Below are 15,234 nucleotides of genomic sequence, written 5' to 3' on the forward strand. Positions count from 1 at the left end.
TTTAGAATACCTAACCAGATCAATAAGGTATGCAGTAAGTATAATGGATTCTACAAAGAAAAAGCAGTTATGAATAAACTGTCTTAGGTCTTTTTGTTTTTACTGATGTGTTTCAGGTCCCATAACAGCTGCTTTGTGTTAACTTCATCCTGTAATTTCTTTGAAGGGATTAAAAAAAAAAAAAAAAAAAAAAACTGATCATTTTATCAAATTAAATGCCAGATTACTAAGTGATAAAATGACATTTAAAAAACTTAAAAAAAAAAAAAAAACAAAAAAACAACAACTTTGAAAATACAGTTTATCTTTGTTTCTGAAACCACACGACAGAGCTTGGCAGAACCATGCATGACAATATTTTTGGCCTGTAAGGTGCTTTTTTCATGGTTTTCATGACTTTCACATCAAATAAATATGAAATATTGCAAACTTAGTCAAGGGCTGTTTATACCATAAAATAAAGTAATTTGTAAGATTTACTGTCAACATGGCCTAACCATGAATGAACCAGATTTGTGAATAACAAATCGTGAAATATCAAGGGATTTTTAATTTGTTTTTAAATGTTCTTTGTCACCCACTTGCTTGGATGATCTCAGTGATATTAATAAAACAACATTTGCATTAATTTCATTCCTCCTTGACAGCAGAACAGAATGCTCATCAATATTTATGTTCTGGCTAGCTAGAAGCAGCGCAACATGAACCTCCCCCATATCTGAATAAACATTTTATTTTCATATTATTCCATTGGGAAGAAAAACAATATTTATGAATAATAAACTGTTCTTTTCCCTTCTCTTTACAAACCGGCACATTGTTGACTTGGCAACATGGGACCGGCTAATGATATCCCTGTATGCTGCCACTACACACCACTGTTTTTATTTAAGCGTGTGTTTCAACTCACAACTGTGTAACAGAAATGGGATAAATGTTTCTGCAGTAGTTAGTTCACCCATAGAAACAAAGCTTGAATCTGATACTGTAGTAAAGTGTGCTGCAGCTGGGTTGTGTGTGCCTGCTGACTCTCAGGACCCCCTTTAAAGGATTGTTATCCCTTGCAGGCAAAACGCGGAGGCTATAACTATAGCAAGGGTTTCTCATAAAACAATATACAAATTATTAATTAATTATAGATTAAATGTTACATTTGGTAAATACGCATTTTGTATAGTAAATTTACACACACATATATATATATATATCTATATATATATTATATCTATTATATATATATATTTTTTTTTTTTTATTTACTTTTTTTTTTAACATTTGGCATGCTACAAAATGAACTTTCTGTGTTGTCATCCGTTAGTGCTTCATCTTTATTTCGTTCCTCTCCAGTTTCTTTGAGATACTAATGTACCAGCTTTACATTTTTTTTTTTTAACGTATTCTCATTTTGTTGATCATTAATGAACATTTCTGTACTGTGGGTGTTGTCGAGTGATTGAAAACGAGACATTTTGTGTTTGAATTGAAAGTGATGGTCTCGAGGAGTCGAACGGGTCAAAGTTCAAGTATATTTTCCTCTAAAGGAATTTTTACTTTTTGATGTCAGTGCTGTGGTATTATGCCTTTTTTTTTCGAATTGCTCAGGATGCAGATATAGCCTTCATCCGTGTGTGTGTGTATAGATAGATAGATAGATAAAAAGTACCTATAAAAAGTCTACACCCCCTTTCAAAATCGTCACCTTTTGTTGCCCTATGCCTGGAATTAAAATGCATTAAAATAGTTTTTTTTTTTTTTTTTTAATTTATCAGCACATCCTACCCCACAACTTCCAAGTGAAAAGAATATTCTAGAAATTTGTAGAAAATTAATTAAAAGTAAAAACTGAAATAGCTTGGTTGGATAAATGTCCACCCCCTTGTAATAGCAATCCTAAATTAGCTCAGGTGTAACCAATCGCCTTCAGAATCACACACCAAATTAAGTGGCCTCCATCTGTGCTAAATTGTAGTGATTCACATGATTTCAGGATAAATTCAGCAGGTCCTTTAGGTTCCTTCTGCTGGGTTGTGCATTTCAAAGCAAAGAATCACCATGAGCAACAAGGTTCTTTCAAAAGAACTCCGGCACAAAGTTGTTGAAAGGCACAGATCAGGGGATGGGTATAAAAAAAATATCAAAGAATATTAAGAAGTGGAAGGTGTATGGCGTCACCAAGACCCTGCCTAGATCAGGCCGTTCCTCCAAACTGGATGACCGAGCAAGAAGGAGACTGATCAGAGAAGCTACAAAGAGGCCAATGGCAATTTTGCAAGAGCTACAGGCTTTTATGGCCAAGACTGGTCAAAGTGTGCATGTGACAACAATATCCCAAGCACTCCACAAATCTGGCCTGTATGGTAGGGTGGTAAGAAGGAAGCCATTACTCAAGAAAGTCCACCTTGAATCCCGTTTTGAAGTATGCAAAAAAAAAACAAAAAAAACACTCATGAGATTCTGTAGCCATGTGGGTGAATTTGGTTCTCTGGGTGAATTGAGCATCACCCAAAGAACACCATCCCTACAAAAGTTAAATGTCCTTGAGTTGCCCAGTCAGAGCCCCGACCTAAATCCAATCGAAAATTTGTCTCATAAATTGAAGATTGCTGTCCATCAACGCTCCCCAATTAACTTGACAGAGATTGAACAGATTTGTAAAGAGGAGTGGTCAAAAATTGCCAAATCTAGATGTGCAAATTTGGTAGACACCTATCCCAACAGACTCACAGCTGGACCGTTGCTACCAACAGTCCTACCACCAAGTATTGACTCAGGGAGGTGGAGTCTTATCCAATTGTGAGCTTTCATTTTTGTATTTTTAATATATATATTTTTTCTGAATAAAAACTGTTTTCCCCTTAACAGTGTGGAGTATGGTGTGTAGGTAAGTAGAAAAAAATTCTCATTTTGCATGAAACTCTGAGGCACTGACACAACAAAAATGTGAAAAAAGTTCAAGGGGGTGTAAACTTTCTATAGGCACTGTACACACACACACACACACATATATATATATATATATATATATATATATATATATATATATATATTATATATATATATGAATGGGGTATGGTAGTAGGTGCCAGGCACGCCGGTTTGAGTGTGTCAAGAACTGCAGCGCTGCTGGGTTTTTCACGCTCAACAGTTTCTCGTGTGTATCAAGGATGGTCCACCACCAAAAGGTCATCCAGCCAACGGCAGGCCAGTGGTCAAACGGCTCATTTATGAAAGAGATCAAAGGAGGCTGACACGAATTGTGCAGAGCAACAAACGAGCTACAGTTAGTCAACTGACAGTAACTGCAACACTGGTGCTAAAAGTCCCATAAAAGAATGCACAACTCATCGTACCTTGACACGAATGGGGTATGGCAGCCGACGACCTAACAGAGTTCCACTCCTTTCAGCAAAACACAAGAAACTGCGGTTGCAGTGGGCTAAGGAATGAAAACACTGGACACTGGAGGATTGGAAAAACATTGCTTGGTCTGATGAATCCCAGGTCCTGCTGTTTCATGCTGATGGGAGGACTAGGGTGTGGAGAAAACCACAAGACTACATGCATCCATCATGCCTCTTGTTAACATTGCAGGCCAGTGGTGGTGTGGGGTGTGTTTTCATGGCACACATTGAGCCCCTTGATAAAAGTGGAGCAAATTTTGAATGCCACAGGATATCTGAACATCACTGCCAATCTGGTGCATCCCTTCATGGCAGCAGTGTATCCATCTGCTAATGGAATTTTCAGCAGGATAATGCCCCATGCCACAAGGCTAAGGATTGTCCAGGAATGGTTTCACGAACATGACCGTGAATTCAGCTTACTGCAGTAGCCTGCCCAGTCACCAGATCACAATCCAATTGAGCATCTGTGGGATGAGATGGAACAATCTATTCGGAGTAGAGATCCACTAGCAGCCAACTTGACACAACTGTGGGAAGCATTGCAGTCAACATGGGCCAGCATCCCTGTGGAACGCTTTCGACACTTTGTAGAGTCCATGCCCCGACGAATTGAGGCTGTTCTGAGGGCAAAAGGGGGTGCAACTCAATATTAGGAAGGTGTTCCTAATGTTTTGTACACTCAGTGTGTGTGTGTATGTATATATATATTATATATATATGTATGTATATATATATTATGTGTAAGTTGGATGTACAAAGTGAATTTCAAAGCTTTCTTTGTCCAGAAAGCTTTTGACAAAGTCCCGCACAAAAGATTAATTCTCAAACTGAACGCAGTTGGGATTCAAGGAAACACATGTACATGGATTAGGGAGTGGTTAACATGTAGAAAACAGAATGTACTGATTAGAGGAAGAACCTCAGAATGGAGTGTGGTAACCAGCGGTGTACCACAGGGATCAGTATTAGGTCCTCTGCTATTCCTAATCTACATTAATGATTTAGATTCTGGTATAGTAAGCAAACTTGTTAAATTTGCAGACGACACAAAAGTAGGAGGAGTGGCAAACACTGTTGCAGCAGCAAAGGTCATTCAAAATGATCTAGACAAGATTCAGAACTGGGCAGACACATGGCAAATGACATTTAATAGAGAAAAGTGTAAGATTCTGCACGCAGAAAATAAAAATGTACATTATAAATATCATATGGGAGATATTGAAATTGGAGAAGGAATCTATGAAAAAGACCTAGGAGTTTTTGTTGACTCAGAAATGTCTTATTCAAGCATTCAAAATTCTAAAAGGTATTGACAGTGTCGACCCAAGGGACTTTTTCAACCTGAAAAAAGAAACAAGGACCAGGGGTCACAAATGGAGTTTAGAAAAAGGGGCATTCAGAACAGAAAATAGGAGACACTTTTTTACACAGAGAATTGTGAGGGTCTGGAATCAACTCCCCAGTAATGTTGTTGAAGCTGACACCCTGGGATCCTTCAAGAAGCTGCTTGATGAGATTTTGGGATCAATAAGCTACTAACAACCAAACGAGCAAGATGGGCCGAATGGCCTCCTCTCGTTTGTAAACTTTCTTATGTTCTTATGTTCTTATGTTCTTATGTGCAGTGCAGCATTTTTTTTCCACGATTCCTTCATTTGGCCTGGCATGGTTTCAGGCGTGTAAATGTCTTTTACTAGTGTCACAAGCTGTGCCTATAACGGTTTGTTTTATTGATGTTAGTACTATTAATATTACATTACTGTTGAAGTTGTTTATGTATATTGATTTTTACTAGTTTATATTGTGGAACACGGGCAGGGGAGTTGTTTAACCAATGTACCCTTAAGCCCTAAATATAATGTAAAAAATAAATAAAATAAACGTTTGCATCAAAGACAAAAAAATAAATAAATTCTCCAGTTTTTGTGCATTTTATTTTTCTATTAAACTCTTTCATGGATTAACGTTGTTCTGTGAAAATGTGTCACATTTACTGAAATAAAAACGCTTTTAAAAAGACCAAATTCCTATTGGGCTTACGTTATTTTAGATTCTATTGATTTTTTTTTTTATGTAGTACTATGCAGGACAGCCACTATAAGATTGTTACCTTTATTAAAAATGTGCAGGGATGGATCAATCGATTGATCTACCTAATTTAATCAACTAATGCCCAAAAATTAACTGATCAAAAATTTTAATCAAGTGACAGCTCTAATATATATAGACGCGCACACACACAGCACATCCCTTCCGTCAAGAATCGCAGTTAAATTTGGCATGCCTAAAGTAAAGTTTATTGGAAGAAAAAAAAAATTCAGTCGTGCTGTATATAATTGTATACAATTAGATTAGTCTCAATTAGACTCAAGCCTCAAATCTTCAGTCTGCCAGAGAAAGAAGATCAATTAATGTACTTTCAATATCCACATCGTTGATTATAATTTGTGATGCCAATTTTACATCAGAGTGAGACAGGCATTGATATATTTCTTGACAAACTCTAAAAATAGACAGCAAAGCAGTATGCAACAACAAAGTACTTTTAGGTAATACAGTTTGTAAACACTGTATAGCATGGTATGCAGAATATGCAATTCTTAATGAGGAGATGTTTTGTCCAGTAATACTTTAATGTGTTTACATATTAAGAGGCTTATGTACAGGTTTTGAAACATTCCCCTGTGTTTCCATAAGCGATTACCTGCTTTAAATATTCTTATGTAGACAGGCAAGTGCTACCAACGCTGGAGTGGATCAATAGAAGCATTAAGTTGATGAGCTGTCTGGAAATTCTTATTTGGTAGATAAAATCTTTTCTCTTCACAGTTAAATGGGCATACTTGGATCAGATTCAGCGCTCCATTGTAAAACAAAACAAGGGTGATATGACATTACAAATTTCCATGCTCTGACCCTTATTCTCCATGTTAACTGCCTTAGTATTTCATGATAATGTTAGTGTTCCAAATTGATAAGCATAAAAATGTACTAATATGATGCCTGTGCTATGTTTCTGTGTATCCACCTTACCTTCCACAATTTTTCATAAACGCTATTTGAATTCAATGCAGTGATTTAAAATCACCATTTGTCAGCTGTTAAAGAGGCAGACAAACCAGTATAGTATATAACCCCCAACCCAGCTGTATTCATTTCTTATCTTCTGAGTGACTGCTGTGTTAAACTAAATAAATGAATTAGCAGGGATATCGACCCTAAGAAGGGGGTGTTAATAATAAAAACTGTCGTTTCTGAGCTAGTGGGCACAATTATCCCGAAAAGAGTAGAACTGCTAAGCGATAGCTGGATCTGTACTTTACAGTTTAATATTGCAATATTACTTGGTTCGGTGCCTAATAACCCAGGAACATCCACGCCTCCAGGAGCATCTCGTAAACATACACCTAATCCAAACCTAAAGTCCCTGCCAGATTTCAGAAATACCATTTCTCTATTCAGTAGAAACTCTTCAAAGTGTGGGAGTGTGAAAAATGTTTCTAATTAAACAGGTCTACTGCCACTGTTAGCACACAAGGCACTTAATAGCTTGGGGCTGCTGTCAGCTTGTGATTCTAAGTTTTGTGCTTATGAATTTAGTTGCCATAAAAAGGTCAGACACTGGTAACAGTCTGACACAGCTAAGTCTGGGCCTCTCTTAATCAGCGATTGGCGAATTGAGCTGGCGTTGTGAGGTGTAACCAAGCCAGACATCAACCCAGGCCTCCAATAGTCTATGGCATGAGAAGCTGTATTTGTTAGGCACTGCTTATCCCTGTAGGCGCACAGTTGTAATGTATTTTTCTAATTTCCAACCACAAATGACAGCTGTAACCAATGGAGCCCATTAAACCAATAGAAGCATACAAAAAAAAAAATAATGTAGATATTGATTTACATAGCCATCCACTATACATAAGCTCCTTCCTTCTGACCAGCTCAATACAAAGCCCTGCTCACCATTAAGAACACTGTACTCCCCCTTTCAACTGGAATCTGAAGATCTTGCTCAATTATTGTCATCTATTAAGACAGTTTTACTCTGTCCTTTAGGGTGCTTATAATAGAGATATTGTATGGTGCCTGATCTCTTTATATTACTCATGATTACTGGAAATTATTTTCTTGAAAGTCCAGATAGTTTATCTAGAATACCAAACTACTCGCAGACAGCAGCATTGCCAGCAGTTGCGACGTAATGGATTTAAATCAAGTAGAACACAAATCAGTTCTGTTAGTCAAACATCTTACAGCTTTGGTTGGCTCTGTCAGTCACCAGAACATCGTTTCTTATCAATCCACTAAATTCACTTAAGCCTATCAGTGTCCATTGTCAACTCAATGATCATCATAGGGTATCACCTGATTCACTGCTGCCGGTCTAAACTCAGCACTCCTGGCTGCCTTGTGCTGTATGCCCATTAACACAAAAGCACTGCATTTTCATTGTAGTGCCACTGCATTGTGATTGCAGGTCATTTGTTAAAGAGCCTTCACTGATAAGAGTCTTGGAAGCACAAGGATAGACAAACGAGCAGAAAATTTGACAGCATGTCATTTTGTCTTTTAAAGTTTGAACATGTCAGAATGTTCTGTCTTTATTCATTGCTGTTGAATGCACCTGAGACAGCTTAATTTAGCTGTTCACACATACAATTAGGATTCTGTTAATCCATTGTGCTGTAGTGTTTTTTTTTTTTTTTGCAGGGATTTATTTTTTTATGTAATTACTTAAATGGGTTAGAAAATATTGGTATTAAGCTCTCTATCTGGATCCCAAAGACTTACATTTTTTTAAGTTATCCATTTTAAATACTTTTGAGTATTGTCCCAGCTGCCTGAAGTACTAATAAAAATACTCACATTCCAGAATGCTCTGTACAGAACAAATACAGTATGCCAGGGTTTTTCTTTTTCAACAGAAACAAAAACAGAATATTTAAATTAATTCTGTGTGTTTAGCAACATAAAAATGTTATTTTGGGGCACCTAACTGCAGGTAATGGCAGCTACGTCAGATATCAATGATTAAAGCTATTACTAAAACCTTTATATATAAAGAAAAGAAAGTAAACTAGATTTTGAAGAGTATCCAAGAGTGTAAATATCTGTAAATAATAAGTCTTCCACATCTCTACAAGCAGTAAACATTAAAATTCAGTAAATTATGCTGCTGATAATATCTTCACTGAGAATGAGTTTAGTGGTTCTTCAGAAGCACAAAAAGAAACATCGAAACAAAAGAAAGTCAGTTTCTACTTCTCAGTATGTGTTCAGAATATGAAAGACCATATTTTTGGGATGGATCCTAATTCTGATTGTATTGAGTCTGTGTTCTTGCCAGCACGCATGTTATTTTCATTTTACTGGCTGTTAGCAGCAATGTAGCTTTAAAAATAACTTTTGTAAAGATATCACCGGATACCAAAATATTAAGAAAGATTATGGCATCTTGAAACCTACAGAACCTCTGCCAATTCAGACAGGAGAACCCCAGTGTCCCTTTGTGTTAAAGAACAGGCTTTTATGCACAGTGGTTGATGGATCTTGCTGGTTCATTGCCTTACCCTTTGTTTATAAATAATTTTGCCCTATCTGCAGTCTGCTTTCTCAATACAATTTCAGTCCCTGGTCCTCCAGTTATTATTGGAAAAACAGAAGTTTTTATCTTATACTTTGAACATACACTAAATCATAATCTGCAACAGTACACACATTATCTTAGTTGGGTCCAGAGCTGTAGGTAGTCCATATATACTACATGTAACATGACTCTTATAAATCTTAGTTGAAACAGACATCAAACACAGGACCATAGTTTTAATGTGCATCATGTAATCTTTCCAGCCCATGTAATAATGTCACTGCTAATTAAACACAAAACTGTTTGCATAGATCAGGTGGAAAAGAACCATTGATTCAAATCAGACCACGGTGTAGGTTCTGCATACAGTAATTATATTAATTTAAAACAAACAGCTGCCTCTGCCTACACTGGAACCAAAAACAATGTATTTTTCCAAATAAACATATCTGCTTCAAAATATATTCAGGAAACAACCTAAAGTGTATTTTATTATATATATATATATATATATATATATATATATATATATATATATATATATATATACTAATGTATATATTAATTTATGACGCATATAAACATTTGGGTAAGGAGCATCTATGTACATGTTATATTTACATACAAAACCAGAGATTAATATAAATAGTTGGGTTTACAAGACTGACATATATCCTACAGATTCTTGACCATGACGGTGCAATTTACCTCTACTGCTTATATATTGAATAAAGTGCAATTTCGTGTCGATGCACCCGTGTAGTGTACATTAGTGGTGGGCTTTTTTAGTTTAAGATTGACACTGCAGCTTTAAATAGCTTTACCATAGGTCATGGTCAAAAATGTTTTTATTATTTAAATGCAAGGACAGCAAGCGGCCCTCTTTTCTGAGTCAGCACTGTCTGTTTCTAGTATTTATTAGTGAAAGCAAGGCCAAAGGTGGCAAGAATCAATAGAATGAGCGCTTGCATGATTTTCAGACATTTGTCTTGCTTGGGTTCATTTGTACTTTACTTCTGGATCATGGTGAGCTTCTGGATTATTTGTACTAATTTCACAGTAAGGAAGGCACATACATGTTTACATTTCAATGTGTCAAGAATATATATTTTTCTGAATAGCAAAAACACTCAGTTGTATTGCTTGTTCTGTTTTATTATTCTGGGGTATGTGTTTGGAATCTTCCTTTATTACTGTCTCTGCACACAGTGACATGTGGCATTTTTGTTAAAGTCACCAGCATGTCTTACCTTTGGTCTGAGCAATGTGATTTTGATGAGGCTGTAAAAACATTCATTCTCATAAATCCTGAAGTTCAAAACATATCGGAGGAATCTTGTACAGTGAACCCAAGCTAGCAGTAAACTGCTTACTGTATTACCTGTGAGTGTTTGCTCAAACTGTTGGGCTAACATTAGTATTAAAAAGTATAATGTGTTATCACTGTGATTGCTAAGAAAAAAAATGTCCAGCAGTTTAGTTACATGCTCAGAGCCTCAAGTTCGACTCTGTACAGCACAGCTAAATTAATTTGCTTATTTCTCTGAGGTGCTTTGTTGTAGTAGATATAAAAAAACACCTTTGGGGAATTTGACCTTGACATCCAATCCAGAAGACCTACGTATTCAATTAGTTTACTGCAATTTGTTCTAAAGAGCACACTAGATTGATATCCTCCCCTATTTCATTTTAGACATTAACTTAATCTGAAAGCAGCGAGTGGTCTAAAACATCTGTATATTATTTTTTAGTGTGTGATTATCCTTTTTCAAAGGTGTACTGATTATATTCTGGTGAGAACTAACAGTTATCCATTTTCATACAGCTGCAAATATCACATCAAGACACTGAAATTACTGAAAAGCATCAAGCTGTAAGTTCTTTGTAGAGCAATTGATATAATTTAATTTTCTGTTTGTTTTTTTTTTTTTTTTTTTTTTTTTTTATATATTGTCTTTACATGGGTGGCAAATTAAATTAGGATGGGCCTTACGGGGGCCTATTTAATTTTGTGTTCATAATAAACACATATATCTAGTTCCACAGGCTTAAAACTTATTTAGCAAGACCTGTGCTGTTGCATAGCTCAGTTTCTCTAGATAATGTACTACTATATTTCACAATTGTCATCTTCCAGTGATGTCTTGGAGGCTAGTGAGATTACAAAATATTACTTTTAAAAATGACAGTGCATATTTACAAAGAATATAGCTTATGCCTTTGACTTAAATTTAAGGAACAAAGAAATAGACTTTCCTGGCCGACATTTGTAGCATTAAGCATGGCAGGCAGCTTGTGTAAGCAGGAGATAAATAATTACTAAGGAGAGTTATTATTTATTTTTTTAACCATTGTACGAGTGATTTAAGCAGATGTTGATACTCAGTTTATTTACCTGAAAAGTTTCAGAATATTAGCCACGATAAACCAAGGAATTTATTTTTAAAAAAGTAGTTCAAGAGCCAGGGCTGGCGCAAGGTTTTTGTAGGCTCTGGGCATGTCCGGTGGGAGACACGAGTTGTCCGAATATTTTTTTTTTTTTTGATAAAAGTCATTTTTTAAGAAATACAGTAGTAAAATCAAATAAATACCTGTAGTGCAGTTTGTTTTTGCTTTAGCCTACCTGTAACATGAAATGAATCATGCTGCTGTATTTTACACATTACTGTACAGTGTGAAAATAGTAAAAGATTATTTTTAATTGAAACAATTACTGTATTTTAACACATTTTCTTTTTTACTGTAGTCTACTTAGTACACAATTAACAGAAAACAGAACACACACTTTACAGAAATAATCATTTTAAAATGTACGTAGAAAATTTGACAGTGCTTATTGCAGATTGTTTAGATGTTCTTTTTTTTTTTGTAGAGGCGGGACTAAGGGAACAGGACTCGGGCAGGAAAAGAGAAAAGCAAATAGGGCAATGCAAAATACGTAACTTCCTTCTGTAGATAGGCCTTTCTTATTCCTTCACTTAAGCAAAAAACAAATAAACAAAAAACGTCCACAAATAATAGTTACAAAAAAAATCTTCAAAGCGGTTAACGTTGTTATTTGCTATTCAATTGACAGCTTATGAGTACAGCCTATGAGTGTGTCTGTACTGCTTTTCTGTGCCCTGTACTGTGCAATCTCCTGATTTGTGCCTTTCAACAACTTTGTCCCAGAGTTCTTTTGAAAGCGCCTTGGTGCTCATGGTGATTCTTTGCTTTGAAATGCACTACCCAGCAGAGGGAACCTTCAGAAACTGCTGACTTTATCCTGAAATCATGTGAATCACTACAATTTAAAACAGGTGGAGGCCACTTAACTTGGTGTGAGATTTGGAAGACGATTGGTTACACCTGAGCTAATTTAGGGGGGGGGGGGGTGGACACTTCTCCAACCAAGCGTTTTCAGTTTTATTTTTAATTAATTTCTTCAATACATTTTTCACTTGGAAGTTGTAGGGTAGGATGTGTAGATAAATGAACAAAAAAAAAACTATTTTAGTGCATTTTAATTACAGGCTATAAGGCAACAAAAGGTGCACATTTTGAAAGGGGGCGTAGACTTTCTATAGGCAGTATATATATATATATATATACCGAAAGTCTAGAAAATAAAATTAATTTATAAATTACAAAAAAAAAAACTGAACTGTTTTCTGCATATCGTTTGGATCAGATTGAGAGATTGCTTTTTAAACAGTCTGGATTATAATTTCCCTTTTGGTATTTTTCTTTACAGTACCAGCTAAGTGCCCTGCTCATTGGACTGAAAAGAGCCATCTGTGAATGAAGGTTCAACCAAGGGAGTCCCCTGCTTCGTCCAGAGGGAGATTTTTACTCACGTATCTTCATCTCTACCAAACCCATGTTAACAGTGTAGCAAAGAGGATTCAACAACTGAGAGGCAATAGCATCAAGGCTGAGTTTGGTGTTTATGGTGGTGTCCCTCACTAGTGGTCTTTCTCACGGACAATGTGGCTTACATCTCGGAGACCCCGTCCATTTTCACTGTTACGAGAGTGGCATGGTCTGATGACTGGATCATACTGTAATGTTATCCTGTGGATATTGAGTTTCTGTTTGTCCGTCATGGTGGTAAATGGCCAAAGTTACTACCCAACTGTAAACACTCACTTTGGTAAGCTCAGAGGGGTGAGAGCTCCATTACCAAGTGAAATTCTGGGACCAGTGGATCAGTACCTGGGAGTTCCCTATGCTGCTCCTCCTGTCGGAGAAAAACGCTTTATGCCCCCTGAACCTCCATCTTCCTGGTCTGGAATAAGGAACGCCACCCATTTTGCACCCGTTTGTCCTCAGAATATTCATAACGCTGTGCCAGAAATCATGATGCCCATTTGGTTCACCTTCAACCTGGATATGGTTGCAACTTACATACAGGATCAAAACGAGGACTGTTTATATTTAAACATCTATGTGCCAACTGAGGATGGTGAGTCTGTCGGGTACACAGGAAAAAAACGAATTTAAATTTAAATTTTTTATTTTATTTATTTATTTTTTTTTTACTGGTCTATTTGTCAAGTGTTGTGTTTGAAGCATGAAGTGAGTGTTGTCTGCTGCATGATGATGTTTGTGTCCACCGTGTTGGTCTCCCATCTTGACTTGACCTCTTCATCCCATCTGTCATCGACTCCCCCTTTCCATGGCACTGTTATGGGTTCCTCTTTTGTGTTGCATAAAGGAAAACAAAAAAAAAACAGCAACAACTGGGAAATGAAACAGTCAAAAAGATTGGAATGTAACAACTTGGTGCATCTTCTTCAATGTTCTGTCTTGATTTTTCTGGGGTTTACCTGACCTGTTTCTTGAAAGAAGGGTGCTGATTAAGGTTGATGAAATATTCTTTCTGGTACACAGGAAGACTGTGACATTAGTCAATTCAATGTAAGACCCTTTGCAGTTTATATTTTCAACAAAACCATGCAAAGCCTTGGAATATACCTCATATTTAAATAAGAAACTGACTAAAACAAAGGTGGCATGAATAAAATAAAGAATGTGGAGACGGTAATCGACAGGTGAAAATGAAACAGTTAGACTAACACAGTAGGATTCAGACTGTAATTAATGTTTAAGAGTGACATTGCATAAATGGTACCTTAGATTAGTTACTTTTTTTTATGCTAATGTGCATATATTCACCAGACTTTCAGCTTGTTTTTTAGATTTTTTGTTAGAATAATCGTCTTAGTAATAATTGTTTTGTTTTTTTATATATATAATTATTATGAAAAACAGCTTGCATAATACGTATGGCTTTGCTGTTTTTTTTTATGTATGAAATGATACCTCAACCCCCCTCATAAGTGCTTCATAATTTGTCATTTATAATGTTCAGTAGAACATGGCTTTAAAAAGACTTTGGTATCTGAAACAATGCTTTGTTTGGTGTTAAGAATTCTCCGTTTTTGATTCTTCCCAAATAATGGTTGCAACAATTTCCCCAAAACATTGTAATGGGTCTTATATGAAAGTGCATGTATACAAGGACTTCTTGTGTCCCAGGATGCTCTTGTTGGAGAATATTTTTGCAACCAGCACCCATATCCAAAGAGTTTATTTTGTATTTGTTGTTGTTGATGGGGTGGGGGTTGGGGTTGGGGTTGGGAGGGTTCAGTTAAGTTGTGCTTGCATGCGTCCGGTATTTCTACTGGAGCCTCCTGTTATTTTGTAGTCTTTTATTCATTTTTCAGTAAAACGAATATCCAAGGAATGTGCCAGAAAACCCAACAAGAAAATATGTAGAAAAGGAGGTATGTAGCAAACTGACAACGAGAGAGGAGAGAGGTGACCGGTGCGTCCTCTCAAAAGCCTGCAAGATAACACCATCAATCAACTTCGAAATGAAACTGCTAAATGGGTTAAACAGAGCCTTGTAGTACAAATGAATGATGTTTGTGATTGTTCTCTTTTGAAACAGTGTTCCTTCTCCACTCCTGCCTAGAGTTGCATTAGGAACTGTACAGTACTGTGCACAAATGGGTTCCCACAGTTCAGGTTGTAAATGTAAGTGATTGGAATCGACATTTAGGCAGTGAGTAGTGATATGAACTGCGACTAACAATTAGTACTATAGCAAAATGTATAAGAGAGAAGCGATTTTTTTTTTTTTTTTTTTTAATATAGCTACCCTATAATCACCCAAATAGAGGGTGCACGTATACACAATGTTAGCACCACACATTTTCGTTTCACAACACTGTCATTCTGTTGAGCAGTAATGCAAATGTA

General features: G+C 36.3%; 1 protein-coding gene across 2 annotated transcripts in view; it reads left to right on the forward strand.

The window, feature by feature from the left end:
* Positions 1–15,234, forward strand: part of nlgn3a (neuroligin 3a) — a 124,647-nt gene that overhangs the window by 41,052 nt on the left and 68,361 nt on the right. Inside the window, exons 2-3 of one of the 2 annotated variants that reach the window (XM_041255693.1) lie at positions 12,722–13,432; positions 14,697–14,756. In XM_041255693.1, coding sequence (XP_041111627.1) covers positions 12,955–13,432; positions 14,697–14,756 — 538 coding nt within the window. In that variant the 5' untranslated portion in view covers positions 12,722–12,954. The remainder of the gene's footprint in view (positions 1–12,721; positions 13,433–14,696; positions 14,757–15,234) is intronic. The other variant, XM_041255692.1, reaches the window with a different exon arrangement.

The sequence above is a fragment of the Polyodon spathula genome, chromosome 7 (assembly GCF_017654505.1).
Source record: "Polyodon spathula isolate WHYD16114869_AA chromosome 7, ASM1765450v1, whole genome shotgun sequence".
Taxonomy (NCBI): Eukaryota; Metazoa; Chordata; class Actinopteri; order Acipenseriformes; family Polyodontidae; genus Polyodon; species Polyodon spathula.